Here is a 12,729-nt window from a genome sequence, read left to right as displayed (position 1 = left end):
AGGCAATCTAAGTTACATTTCTCCTTAAGCACTGGAGGGAAGAGGAAAGCCCTTTTCTCTATCAAGGGCAACCCTAAGGCAAAAGATGAGAAATATGATGGAGAGGGAAAGCAAGGACCTCTGTCTAATCCGGAATGGAACAATAGATTAAAGTGAGGTATCCTTGAAAAAATTAAGTTCTAACATAAAATTGATTTCCACATCACCTGAACGATGAGAAAATTCAATTACCCACAAAGTAACGAGACGTTTCTAATAGGGAAGCCCTAGCCTGAGAAGAATCAGAGGCCTCTGCATTACATCATAATGGCCAAGTTGTGATGTCACTGCAGAGCACCCATACTTATATTGTGAAACCAGATAGGCTAAAGGGTAGAGTCAGCATGAAGAGCAGACACCCAAGGAGAGGTAAGTGGGGGCGTTGCAGAAGTTTTCTCCATGGCTTATTGCCTAAGGTCCCTCTGTGGCCCTAATGTCTTTCCAGACGTCTCACATCTTAGTTTAGTGGTAGGTCTTTCTGAAATCCTTCTTTCACAAACTCCTTCACTGCAGCTTTTGATATCCCAGTTCCTCAAGACTTGCAGTTCTGATTGGTTAGCACTCAGCTTTTGTATTTCTTAGGAAACAAGGCACAGAACAGTGGAGCATGGTTCCCCTAAATGAGGCAGAAACTCACCATATCCATTTGGGTAGTCCCAGAGGTAGATCGAAGTTTTTGGGTGCTTGAAACATACAACTTTCAGAGCCTTTTGAAAAGAAACATAAATGCATTAGGCCCAACAATGAAAGTGCTTTAGAATGAGAAAATATAAATTATAATTTTTATTTTTTTTTAATTTTTTTACTGTTTATTTTTTGAGAGAGAGAGAGAGAGACAGAGTGTGAGCAGGGGAGGGGCAGAGAGAAAGGGAGACACGGAATCTGAAGCAGGCTCCAGAGCCTGACGCAGGGCTCAGACTCACAAACTGTGAGATCATGACCTGAGCTGAAGTCGGACGCTTAACCGACTGAGCCACCCAGGTGCCCCTAAATTATAATTTTTAAAGAGCTGACAAATATAACATAAAATCAAGAAAAATAACACAATTTTTTAAGTGTCTACTTAACATATTTTTTTACAATTTTGTTTTTGGCTGCATGCTCTTTAATATTTTTTCATATGATGCTTATATATATAATGTTTTCTATAAGGAGTATAGAAAGGTAATTCAGTCTTCTACATGATCACTTTTTAAAAATTCTTAGTGATTTAGAAAATGTTCACCTTCGCACTTTGTAAGTGGTAATGTCATAATTTTTAGCATTTTTGTCAAACTTGAAGAAAACACTCAAATTTCTTTGATATTTGTGGTGTAAAATTTCAGAGCACTTCAAATTTGTAATGATTAATGCCATATACTCTGAATTGTTGACATTAGAATTATACCTAGAAGTTATATGTATTAGTCTGCTGGAGTTGCCATACAAAATACAACAGACTGGGTAGCTTAAACAGAAATTCTCCCACAGTGTAGAGGATAGAAGTCTGAGATCAAGGCATTGGCAGAGTTGACTTGATTCTGAGGTTCCCCTCCTTGGCTTATAGACAGACATCTTCTCCCTAGCTTCTCATGGTCTTTCCTATGTTCATGTCTGTGTCCAAATTTCCTATTGTAAAGACACCAGTCATACTGGGTTAGGACTCACCCTGAAGACTTCATTTTAACTTAATTACCTCTTTATAGACCTTACTTCCAAATAAACTTACATTCTAAAGTACTAGGAATTAGGACTTTACTATATGAATGGGAGGGGGGGGGCAACACCATTCAGCCTATAACACTATGCTTAATATTAAACTACTTACTAATAAACTACTAACTCCAAACTAAATGTATCCTCAAATTAACTTCCCTAGCCAATCCCCAAATATCCATGGCATTTCCACTGCCACCTAACAAAAGAAGAAGTGTAATGGAGGGGAAGTCAGAAAGAAAAGGGACCTCAATCTTAACCAATTGCAGTTTAAATATTTTTTTCAAAATTTACAAAAAGCCATGACCACATTATCACATTGCTGGGGCTCTAGTGCACCTACAGTGCTTTAGAAGAGGTCTGTGCAAGGGATGGTCCTAAAAGTTCAGTTTCTTTACCTATAGGGTAAATGTGTCTGTCAGTCCTGCTAGTATCTGAACCATGCAAACAGAAACAGAATTTTCACCAAAGATGGGGGATTAACATCTCTACATTGAGGATAACATGAGTCCCCACTCTTCTGCACTAGTCCCAGGAAGAGCTGGGAGGGTTAGTGTCTTGCTAAAGGTGAGGCCCTCCTTTCTCTGATATTGTCAGCCTGGATCTCTTCCTCTCTTCCAATCCCCACCACAGGACACTCCATCTTCTAAATCTTTAGGGTGAAATCCACATCAAAGAGGGAGGCTTCAGCCTGTACTCCAAAACTAGGGCAGAGGAGTTTCTTCTGTCCTTGGATTTTCCTTCTCCTAAACCTGTCTTCAATTCTGCTCCCTACTTCTGTCTCAGGAGCGTGTTTCTGAGAATTGAAAGGTGACACATTTGTCCATCTTTCATATTTCCAAGCCCATGATCAGTGATGCCCAGAATGCCTAATTGAATCCTCTAGGGACTGGCACTACGTTCCCACAGACATTGCCTGCCTGGCTTTCCAGCCAGATAAGCATGTCAACCAGACAACCCAGTCTTGTTATTTTTTTAGATTATGAAAGAACAACCTCTCCACTGAAAACTGAGGGCTGCTGCTGCCTACAATGTTTCACTTTTCCTTTCATCACTTACAAACCATTGGGGCATTGTAGTAGTCATGATTTAGGACAAACTTTGTATATACCACCAGCCCTGGCTTAAACCCTGAGGGAGCAGAAGTTTCTAACTCTAAATCTGAGTATATATATCTTTGCTTTTTTTACTCCTATGATGTTTTTGCCGGATACCAGTTTGAAGGATGTAGGGCTGGCTCTTAGAAGTTTAGTTTTATTAAATGTAATGGGGCTGGGGGCAGGCAGGGGTAAATACAGGGATAGTAACATAAAATAGGGCTCAATGCTGAAGAGGAAATAAATTTCCTTTCTTTCTTTCTTTCTTTCTTTCTTTCTTATCTAGGAAATAAATTTCTGAATTCTGACAACCTTGAAAGAGCTCTAGACCTTAAATTGGAGTAATAATGAGTAGTGGTGTTTTGGGGGAGTATATAGAGAGGGGTGAGGTCTATCTGCGGAATACAGGGCAAAGTCTGAAATTTTTTTATAAATTACTGTGGCTATATAAGCTATTAAGTGACCTAAACAGGCAAGAAGACAGTTTCAAAGACCAGCGTGAGAACAAAAGAATCACTTCAGAAAGTACCATTCCCAAGTTTTAGTCAAAGACGGAGAATCCTAAATATACAAACTTTTGGCCCAGAACTTCGGGGTGTGGACTACCACTTTGGTGAAAAGTCCATTTCATTGCCATCCCTTTCTAGACAAGAGAAAACCAAGGTCCCCAGATATGAGGTGGAGTTCCAGGTCCTCTTCACTGGGACAGAAAGGGGACCTGGGGATCTGGTAGGTCCCAAACAGGTGCCCCCTTCTGACACTTCGTCTTTGGGAACACCTGTGCAGTGTTCCGAAGGCGCCGGACAGCTAGGATCCTCGTCTTTCAGGTGGCAAGACATTTGATCCATCTGTAGAACAAGTTCCCGGTTGCTCTAGGCGCTACATTTACAACGACGCTGCTGACGGCGGTTGGGCCCTCGGCTGGGCGGGCGCGGCTCAGCTCGTGCGTAAGTCTGACAAGGGGGTGCTGAAAAAAGTCTTCCTTCAGGAAGAACAAATAGGGAATAATTGTAAGGCAATTCAACAAACTGCTGTGAATTCCCAGGGGAATTTCGGGACGACCAGGGCTCGCAGTGCTCCGAAGGTCCGGCGCGGAAAGGTCGAAGGCGGGGGGAGGTACCATTCACAGCACCCTGGCCCCGGGGGACATCTTCCCTGCCCCACGCAGCCAATAGCCACCCCGGCTGAAGCCGACGCAGCCAATAGCCGACTTCAGCCGAGACTCACGCAGCCAATGGTCGGCCCAGTGCGTTCCGCCAGTGTCCGCCTGCCTGCGTCTACCAATCCGGACTCGGGCCACCTTGGCACCGCCCCTGGAGCACCCCCCACCCATCCGCCCCGCCCCCAACTCGCTCGAGCAGGGTTGGGCTTAGACGGGCGCGCTCTCGGGGACAGGGGGGGCAGTCCCGGTCCCGGCCCTCCGCGCGGGTGGGCTTGGAGCAGGCCGCACCGGGCGGGAACCCCACTCCCACCCCGGAGGCCCCCTGCCCTTTCTCCCCCTTTCCCCCCGGCCCATGGTGCGAGGCTGGGAGCCGCCGCCCGGGCCGGACCGCGGTGAGTGATCCCCAGCCCCTTCGACTTCCCCTCCTAGCCCCTGTACGATCTCCGACCTCCGGAGCCCCATCCCCGCGCTGGGGGGAGGAGGATTCTAGGCTCGAAGTCGCCTGGTTCTCTCTTTCTCCTCTGGACTTTTCGGTTCCCTGTTGTAACTGGGGGAGGGTGAGTGGGTGTGTAGGGAGGAGGGGAAGGCTGGATTGGGACGGTCTCGGCGAGGGGAGGATTGAGATTCGCCTGCTCCCTGGGGCTCATCGCCCCAAGTGCAGCAACTTTTTGTTCTCTGACCCAGTTTGGAGCCTTGTAGACTGCCTGCGAAATGGAGGATAGGAGAAACGTTTCCTTCCCAGGCCTCCACCTCCCCCCCACGACTACCTCCTGGCGACCTCAGCACACGTACAGAAATCTGGCCTTACTTCTGGGGAGCAGTGGTCTTTGGGAATGAAAGGTTTGGGAGAAACTGCCCCTGACCCCCCTACCCAGCCATACTCAGAAAACAAACCAGAAAAAAGAACCCAAATCCTCAGAGGTTCCTGGTTTTGCGTCCTAATATGAGACTTCTAAACTGAAAGAAGACTCAAGCTGAGACCTGTTTGGTAATGTGGGCCCAGATCAGGAGATCTTTTATCATACAAACCCTCCTTCTCACTATACACTTGAAGCCCTTTTATATTATATGATTAGGACAGGTAGATGGCAATGATTGGGAAAAAAAAAAAAAAAAAAGCCAGTTAAACTTGGGAATTTTTTAAATGATGCATACATCTCTTAAGCATTGTCATTAAAAGTATATTCATTTCACCAATCTTTTGGGGTAATATCCAGGCGTTTTCTTTATAAGTCTGCTGACTGGAGTTCCCAACTGCCTTTCTGGTATAAACTACACAAGCAAATCTCAAATCTGGCTGCACCCTGAGAACTTTTAAAAGTACTGATGCCTGAGCCCCAGTCCAGACTAATTAAGTCAGAATGAGGAGGAAGATTCCCTGGTTTAAATTTCCCAGGTAATTCTAATGTGCCACTGCCTCTCATCATCTATGATTTCCAGGTTTGGTTTATTTAAAATGGAGTGAGAATCTAAACACTTTTGAAGCAATCTGAATGTAGAATACTTTTGAGATTTTTAAGTCCCCTGCCCCTCCAGTCTTTTACAGTTGCCTACCATTCCCAACTCAACAATTGTACACTCGTTGTATTATGTCTTTCCAAAGCATTTGACTTTGTTTTCATAGAAACAATTTTTAATGCACTAGTTTTTCATAGGTTTATGTGGTATTTAATTATGTTATTATATAAATAAAAAATACAACAGGCATAAACAGGTTTGGAATCATATACAACTTGGCCCAAGCACACAGGGCAGCTGAAAGAAGCAGATGATTTTGGCACACTAGAGAGTAGCCTACCAGGCTCTAGGATGTAGCACACTGTGGGTATTGGTCATATAATCCAGTGGGTTAAGCCAGGCTCCTGGCCCAGCTGAACACCCCTCCCTTCCACTATCTCCAACTAGTATCACCAATACCCAGTCCCTTCTAGACCTATTTAAATTCTCCTGAGTCTTTCCATCCACTCTTTCCATTCATTCACATCAAGATGTATGTTCCTCTTTAAGCAATTACCACCGCTGCCTTTTTATTCAGTTGGGAGGACATAAGGCAGAGGTTCGTAACCTGGGCTTCTGGGCAGTGAGCCCTCTGAGATTATATATATATATATATGGATGTTTATTGGGGGGGGGCGGGTAGTCATAACTTTCTGAGGGTCCATACCTTTATCTGATTCCCAAAGAAGTTCATGACCCAAAAAGTTGAGAAACATGTAAGTTGAATACCACTAAAAATTCTTTAAGGCCCTTAAAACTATCACCAAAACACATTTCAGGCAGCACTGCAGTTCTGTGAATAAAGATTTAGGGAATTTACGCAGGATCATATCTAGTCTCTCATTTGAACTGTCTCCTGCTTTAACCATAAGCCTAATAAGATCAAGCCTAAAGTTGTGAACACCTTTTTCCTAGGATTGTATGGACACCTACATGAAGTTTAAGGCAGTCCATTCTTTTCTTCCATCTGTCCACGGGCATGGAAAGCCCAAAGGGAAAGAGGGGTGATATCCTGTCTCTGTTTTTCTGATTATATTTTTTATTAGCTACTTAAAGTAGCAATAGGGCAAATCCAACATACTCAATAAGGATCAAATTTAGTAATTATTCAGAATTGATAATCCCACCATTACTACCATCTCTGCCCACAGGAGTCCTTTTTTCTCCAGTTTTGATTTCCCTTCTTTTTCTAACCTCTCCAAATGGAGGCACAAGAACACAAGACCCCATAGTGCCTTCATGGTGGTTTTGATTACTGTGGGGCCTACCCTCTTTGTTAATACCTCTCATGAGCCACTCTCTGATTGTAGCTTCTTCCTATGCCAAAGCAGATTCTTCCAGGGAGGCACCAGGTAGCTATACAGCTGTGCCTTAATTTAAGCCACCATTCTATATCAGGAAGTCTTCCACAATTTGTTTTGTGTAATTGGAAAACTGGATGTATATAGTACACCAAATATGGTATTTGTATTACTACATGTTATATTGAAACATCAAACTGATGTCATGAGAATCTGGAGGATAGCAACCCACATGAATGAAAGCAAAATGCTTCCTTGTAAGGCTTATAGCTGTGCCTGCCTTATTTCCTGTCTGGCAGTCTTCATCCTTACACTGGACTGCTTTCTTCCTTATGCTACATTTTTCTCATATCTAAAATGTTATTGTGTCCTTAAAAAACAAGACACAAATAAGGTTAGTAGATGTCAAGTGTTGCAGTCATTAAGTATTGTCCAGCTTAAAATTGGTGGTGTTCCTGGTGGGCCACAATGTCTAAATGTTAGTTTAGCACCTAGCTGTGCAAGCATTTGTTCATAGGCCATGTAGCTGTGTCTGGGATGAACCTATAGGGTGAAGGTAGAGCTACTACTAAATTGGCAATTCATCTGGAAATCAAAAAGGATTTATATCCAAATTATGGATTCAATTCTCCTAAAGCTGTTGTTCTCATCCTTTCTTTCTTTTTTTTTTTTTTTTTAAACAACAAAATCCATTCGGGAATTCTATCCAACTCCCAAAATATGGAAAGCATAAAATCATATATACCCTAGTTTCTTCCACTGCTCATTAGAATTAGGACCCTGCAAAAACAGATTGAAAACAAGGATTTTAAAGAATTCAGCCTTGGCTGCATTTCCCTCCTTGTGTCTAGAAAAGGAGCATTACCATATATCAGAATCATCCTGTGAGGCTGAAGTCATGAGGAAAGCTATTTGTTGAGCCTTTACTTTGTTCTAGGCATCATGTCAACTGCGTTTTTTTAATTTAGTCATAAACTTGCAAGGAAGGTGCTGTTCTGGCCTTTTTTTCTGATGGGAAACTAAGGCTTAGTGAAGTTAAATAATTTGTCCAAGGACAGCAGCATTCTAGGAAGTGGTGGAGCTGCAATTAATCTCAAAACTGCCTCACCCCAGGCCTCCACCCCAACAGCTGCTTTAGGCCTTGCCTACGCAGGACACCTAGTGCATAGTAGGTGCTTGGTAAAAATATATAACTTTACATACACTTGGCACTGTATGCATTTTTTACACATGAAGAAACAAAAGCTCATTTAGCTACTTGTCCAAAATCACATAGCTGGTAAGTGGCGGAACTGGGATTCAAACTGCAGGTTGGCTTTACTCAAGGATCATATTTCTATCCACTCTGCTATGCTGTCTCTGTTTACCCTCTTAACGTTCTCTTCAAGCTGTATAGCCTTTAGGATCTGCATGGCCTTCGGTTCATTAGATCTGCTTTTTAAAAGTAAATGGTGACACATCAAAATGCTACCAAATTTTTCTAATTGTCATATAAAATCCTTTGATACCACACTGCACTGTAACTTCCTGGGCTTGAGATTCTTCTCAGTTCATCATGTAGCATATACATAGGAATCCTGTCGCATCCTTAACATATCAGAGGTAAATATTTATAAACTCGGGTGGGATTCCTCTAAGTGGAAAGGGTAACAGATGTGTTAAAGAGTTTCTATTTCTAATGCCCAGACAGGGAGCTGAGTTAAAATTTGGTCAACAGAACTTTCTGGGAAATAACCTGAGCAGGTGTTTCAGGAAGGCCAGAGTCAGGGCCTGTCCCTGCAGCCCCCATACCCACAGACCTGGGAGCAGTGGTGCTGCTGGGGAGCTTGCAGGACCTGGCTGCAATTCCTAATGAATCTGCCTACCTGGCTCTGGGAAGAAAGCTGGGCTGCAGAGATAAGAGCTGCAGGCCCTCTGCCCTGTGTGGAGGAGCTGTTACAGTCTGAAGGAGCTCTTCCCAACTCCCCCTGAGAGACACTGAGCTGTTGAAGAGACAAAGGGGGGAGGGGGAGGGGCTAACCTTTGTTCCGTGGAGGACTTGAGGTGGAAACAGTTCCCTCTGTCTACCCCCAAAGACCCAGGGGGAGTAACCCCATTTATCCCGGATACCCTATCAATTATCCTACAGAGAGAAAATAAAGCTTAGCAGATTTGGGTTTAGGGCTTGAAGGTACTATCATTCCTCTGCCTGCAGGACTTCACCACCAAGAAGAGAAAAGGAATGGGGGCAGGGGCTAGGCAGAAGGACAGTACTATCTGTCCTGCCTTCTAGAAATTCCTCTCTTGGATTCCCTGTCTCCACATTCTAGAGGTAATCATAAATTGTCAGGAGCTAAAGCATTTGCATCAGTTCTGAGATTACTGCACTTCATGTTTTTGTAGTTGAGTTTCCATTTTGTGACTCCTGTTCCATGATCTTAGAGGGTGAAGTGAGTTTGCATCAGAAAAATAAAGGCAATATAAGGATGCGTGTTCCTCCTTAACCTCTAAAGACAGATTTCACTAGTCACGTGACTTGGGGTAATGAACTTCTATGGACTTCGTTTTTTTCCATACATATGATAGGAATTATAACAGGCTCCTAAGGTTATGAAAATTAAATGAGAAATTTTTTTAAAGCACTTTAAAAGCAATCCAAAACAGTACACAATAGACAGTTGATTGTATTGGAGTCCAACATTTTGTTTGGCAGAAAATGAGCAATGGGCTGAAAGAGGAGCCCCAGTGATTGAGCTGTTTCTCTTCTTATTACAGCTATCTCTGAAGGGCACAAGTCAGAAAGCACCATGCCTCCTAATAAAGAGGCCAGCAGTCTTAATAGCTCCCCTGCGGGGCTCATCTGCCTCCCTCCAATCTCCGAGGAGCTACAGCTTGTGTGGACCCAGGCAGCCCAGACCAGTGAGCTGGATGGCAATGAACACTTGCTACAAACCTTCAGCTACTTTCCCTATCCCAGTCTAGCAGACATTGCTCTTCTCTGCTTACGCTATGGGCTGCAGATGGAAAAAGTCAAGACTTGGTTCATGGCCCAGCGCCTCCGCTGTGGCATTAGTTGGTCATCTGAAGAAATAGAAGAGACTCGAGCCCGAGTGGTCTACCATCGGGACCAGCTCCATTTCAAATCCCTTCTCTCTTTTACTCATCACGCAGGGCGGCCCCCTGAGGAGGTGCCTCCTTCTCCAGTGCCACCTCCAGAACAAATGGGTCTTGGAATAGTGCCCTTGACTCTTAGCGAGCCTACCCAGATGAAAGGATTGAAGGTAGAGCCTGAGGAGTCCTCAGAGCTGCTGAGTCACCAGAAAGCAAAGGAACCCCTGATGGCACCTGGCAGTGGGACATTCTCCCACCAATCAGATTTTTGGCAGGATCTTCAAAGCAGTGGCCTCTCTAAGGAGCAGGCAGGCAAGGGTCCCAATCAGTCACATGGCCTAGGTTCTGCTTCCTGGAACCACTCCACAGCTGTCCACCAGCCACGTGCTCGGGATAAGCCCCCACCAATCTCATTACTTGCCAGTAGTTGTAAGCAGGAGTCAGCATCTATTATGACTCCTTCTTCTTCCTCTACCTCTTCCACTTTCCAGGTACTGGCTAATGGAGCTACTGCCACCTCTAAACCCCTCCAGTCATTGGGCTGTATCTCACAGCCACTGTCACCCAATGAACAGGCACTGCCCCCACATCTGGAGCCAGCCTGGCCCCAGGGGCTAAGACATAACTCAGTACCAGGTAGGGTTGGCCCTGCAGAGTACCTTTCCCCAGATATGCAACGCCAGCGAAAGACCAAGCGCAAAACCAAAGAGCAGCTGGCTATCCTCAAATCTTTCTTTTTACAGTGCCAATGGGCACGGCGTGAGGATTACCATAAATTAGAACAGATCACTGGCTTACCTCGGCCTGAGATTATTCAGTGGTTTGGTGACACACGCTATGCTTTGAAGCATGGGCAACTAAAATGGTTTCGGGACAACGCAGTACCTGGTGCCCCTAGTTTCCAGGACCCAGCAATTCCCACACCCCCACCTTCAACCCGCTCCTTGAATGAATGGGCTGAGACACCACCTTTGCCAAACCCCCCACCCCCACCGGATATACGACCCTTGGAGAGGTACTGGGCAGCCCACCAACAGCTTCGGGAAAGTGATATCCCTCAACTGAGTCAGGCATCAAGGCTTAGCACCCAGCAGGTACTGGATTGGTTTGACTCTCGTTTACCTGAGCCAGCTGAGGTGGTGGTTTGTCTAGATGAAGAAGAGGAGGAGGAGGAGGAGGAACTGCCAGAAGATGATGAGGATGAAGAGGAGGAGGAGGAGGAAGATGATGACGAGGATGATGATGTGATCATACAAGACTGAGGGGTGGGGGAGGGGAGGGGAGGTCTGTTACTAAAAGATGAACCAACTTAGTAACTGTTTAAACAAAGAAACCACATTTTTTTAATTACCTTGTGGCAAAGAACTAAAAAGCTTTGTGTTCTTGAGGTTGGGGGATGGGGGATGTAGTGAGGGTGGGCCAGGGAGGATGACCATAGGACCCAAAGAGAGGTGAGGATTGGTTGGGCAGAAATCAGGCCTTTAGTCTCGGTGAAGAGAGTGCTAAGGATCTGGTCCAAACCATGGGCTGGGAAACAGTTATTGCTCTCTTCATGTCTGTTCTTTCCCCTTATTGTACTAAGGAGAGGCCAGACATTGGCCCCACGTCTTTAGTACTGGAAAGGAGGAGTAAAGAATTTTGATTCAATTGATGATTCTAGTGCATCCCCCAGTCTCACCATTTTCCCTGGAATATAAGGCTGCCTCACACCCACCACTTTCTTCTCTGAGCACGAGTCCGTGCATAATACAGCTGAGAGTCTTAGTGTGTCCCAGTCTCACTACAAGTATTTCCTTCATGCACACCAACTTGACGCTGGGTTTTCCCTGCTTCATTACTGAGTTGCACAGGTAGCAGAATGTTTTCACTTCTGATACTGGGACCATTTTGCCTTGTACTTTTTTATCTTTTTCCAAAATCCCTCGTTCTGTTCGCTATTTGTCTCAGGGTAAATCTTCCCCATGGAGCTTGTGAAAAAGTTTAATAATTGGGTGGAGAATAATTTAGACTGGATATTTATTGGATGTGGGAACTGGGGGGAAATGTCCTTTTAAAAAGTAGAATTAGGTTACAGAGGGTAGAGGAGAGGGATGATTTCTACTGTTCAGAAGGTGGGTGCAGGTAGGTTGCAGGTTTGGTTTTACAAATCTGAAACTTCCTCCTGCCTAGCTTGACAAAGACTAATTTTTCATCTTTTTGGTGTTGGCTCAATGTGTGTCTATAATAGAGACTTTTTCCCCTCTTTATAGGATCTGTCTTGGGGACAGAGGGACCCTGGTCTTAACTGAATTGATTATTGATGTTTTAGAATGGTTTTCATCAGTTGGAGTCAGATATAAAGATATCAATGGGTTAACCATCTAGAAATAAGAGTGGAAGCCCCAAATTGCTAGAATAATAAAAGGCCAAAAATAAAATTGTTTCTCCTCCACTTTGCCACTTCTATGGTTTAGAAATTAATGGAGCCAAATCTATTAACATTCTGACTTAGTATACTTTTTTTTTTTTTTTTTTTAGAATCAGGATATATTGAGGTAGGTTAAAAGAATAAAACTTTAAAAGGCAATACATCAGTATCTTATCACTGGGAAGATTTGTTTCCTATACTGCTATAGGACAGGCTCTTCCCAGAAAAGATGTCTAGAAATACCTTTAAAAATAAACTCAAGAGTTCCAGAAAGGGTAGGGAATGCTAGTTCAGCCTCATGGTCATTCCCAGGACTCAATTTATTTCTGGCAGATGTTTGCTATCTTTATATTTTTTTTCAAAATTTTTGCTTATGGTCTGCCTGCCACTGGCCAACCCATTTAATTCCTCATTTCTACTCTTTAATACCCAAAGAAGAAT

The 12,729-nt window shown here is 44.1% G+C and overlaps 2 protein-coding genes across 4 annotated transcripts in view; one reads left to right on the top strand and one right to left on the bottom strand.

Annotated features, from left to right (window-relative positions):
* The first annotated feature begins 332 nt into the window (after positions 1–332).
* Positions 333–12,364, top strand: HOMEZ (homeobox and leucine zipper encoding). Of its 3 annotated transcripts, none has more exons than XM_042942742.1 (2): positions 333–408; positions 9,546–12,363. In XM_042942742.1, the coding sequence occupies exons 1-2, from the start codon at positions 384–386 to the stop codon at positions 11,141–11,143; spliced, it is 1,623 nt and encodes a 540-aa protein (XP_042798676.1). In that variant the 5' UTR covers positions 333–383; the 3' UTR covers positions 11,144–12,363. The 3 variants fall into 3 exon arrangements, with proteins under 3 accessions (XP_042798676.1, XP_042798677.1, XP_042798675.1); XM_042942743.1 differs by lacking the exon at positions 333–408 and adding an exon at positions 3,693–3,778 and having other exon boundaries at positions 9,546–11,158; XM_042942741.1 differs by lacking the exon at positions 333–408 and adding an exon at positions 4,199–4,385 and having other exon boundaries at positions 9,546–12,364.
* Positions 3,358–12,729, bottom strand: part of RNF212B (ring finger protein 212B) — a 36,118-nt gene continuing 26,746 nt past the window's right edge. Inside the window, exon 12 of the mRNA XM_042942749.1 lies at positions 3,358–3,813. Within this exon, the coding sequence (XP_042798683.1) occupies positions 3,704–3,813 (110 nt within the window). The 3' untranslated portion in view covers positions 3,358–3,703. The remainder of the gene's footprint in view (positions 3,814–12,729) is intronic.

The sequence above is a fragment of the Panthera leo genome, chromosome B3, assembly GCF_018350215.1.
Source record: "Panthera leo isolate Ple1 chromosome B3, P.leo_Ple1_pat1.1, whole genome shotgun sequence".
Taxonomy (NCBI): domain Eukaryota; kingdom Metazoa; phylum Chordata; class Mammalia; order Carnivora; family Felidae; genus Panthera; species Panthera leo.
The sequence above is the reverse complement of the archived record's forward strand: the minus strand, read 5'-3'. Positions and strand labels throughout refer to the sequence as shown.

Coding starts and splice junctions, on each gene's coding strand:
- HOMEZ (XM_042942741.1), top strand. CDS start 4,346: ATGGTGCGAGGCTGGGAGCCGCCGCCCGGGCCGGACCGCG. Junction 4,386..9,545: donor GCCGCCCGGGCCGGACCGCG/GTGAGTGATCCC, acceptor TTCTTATTACAG/CTATCTCTGAAGGGCACAAG.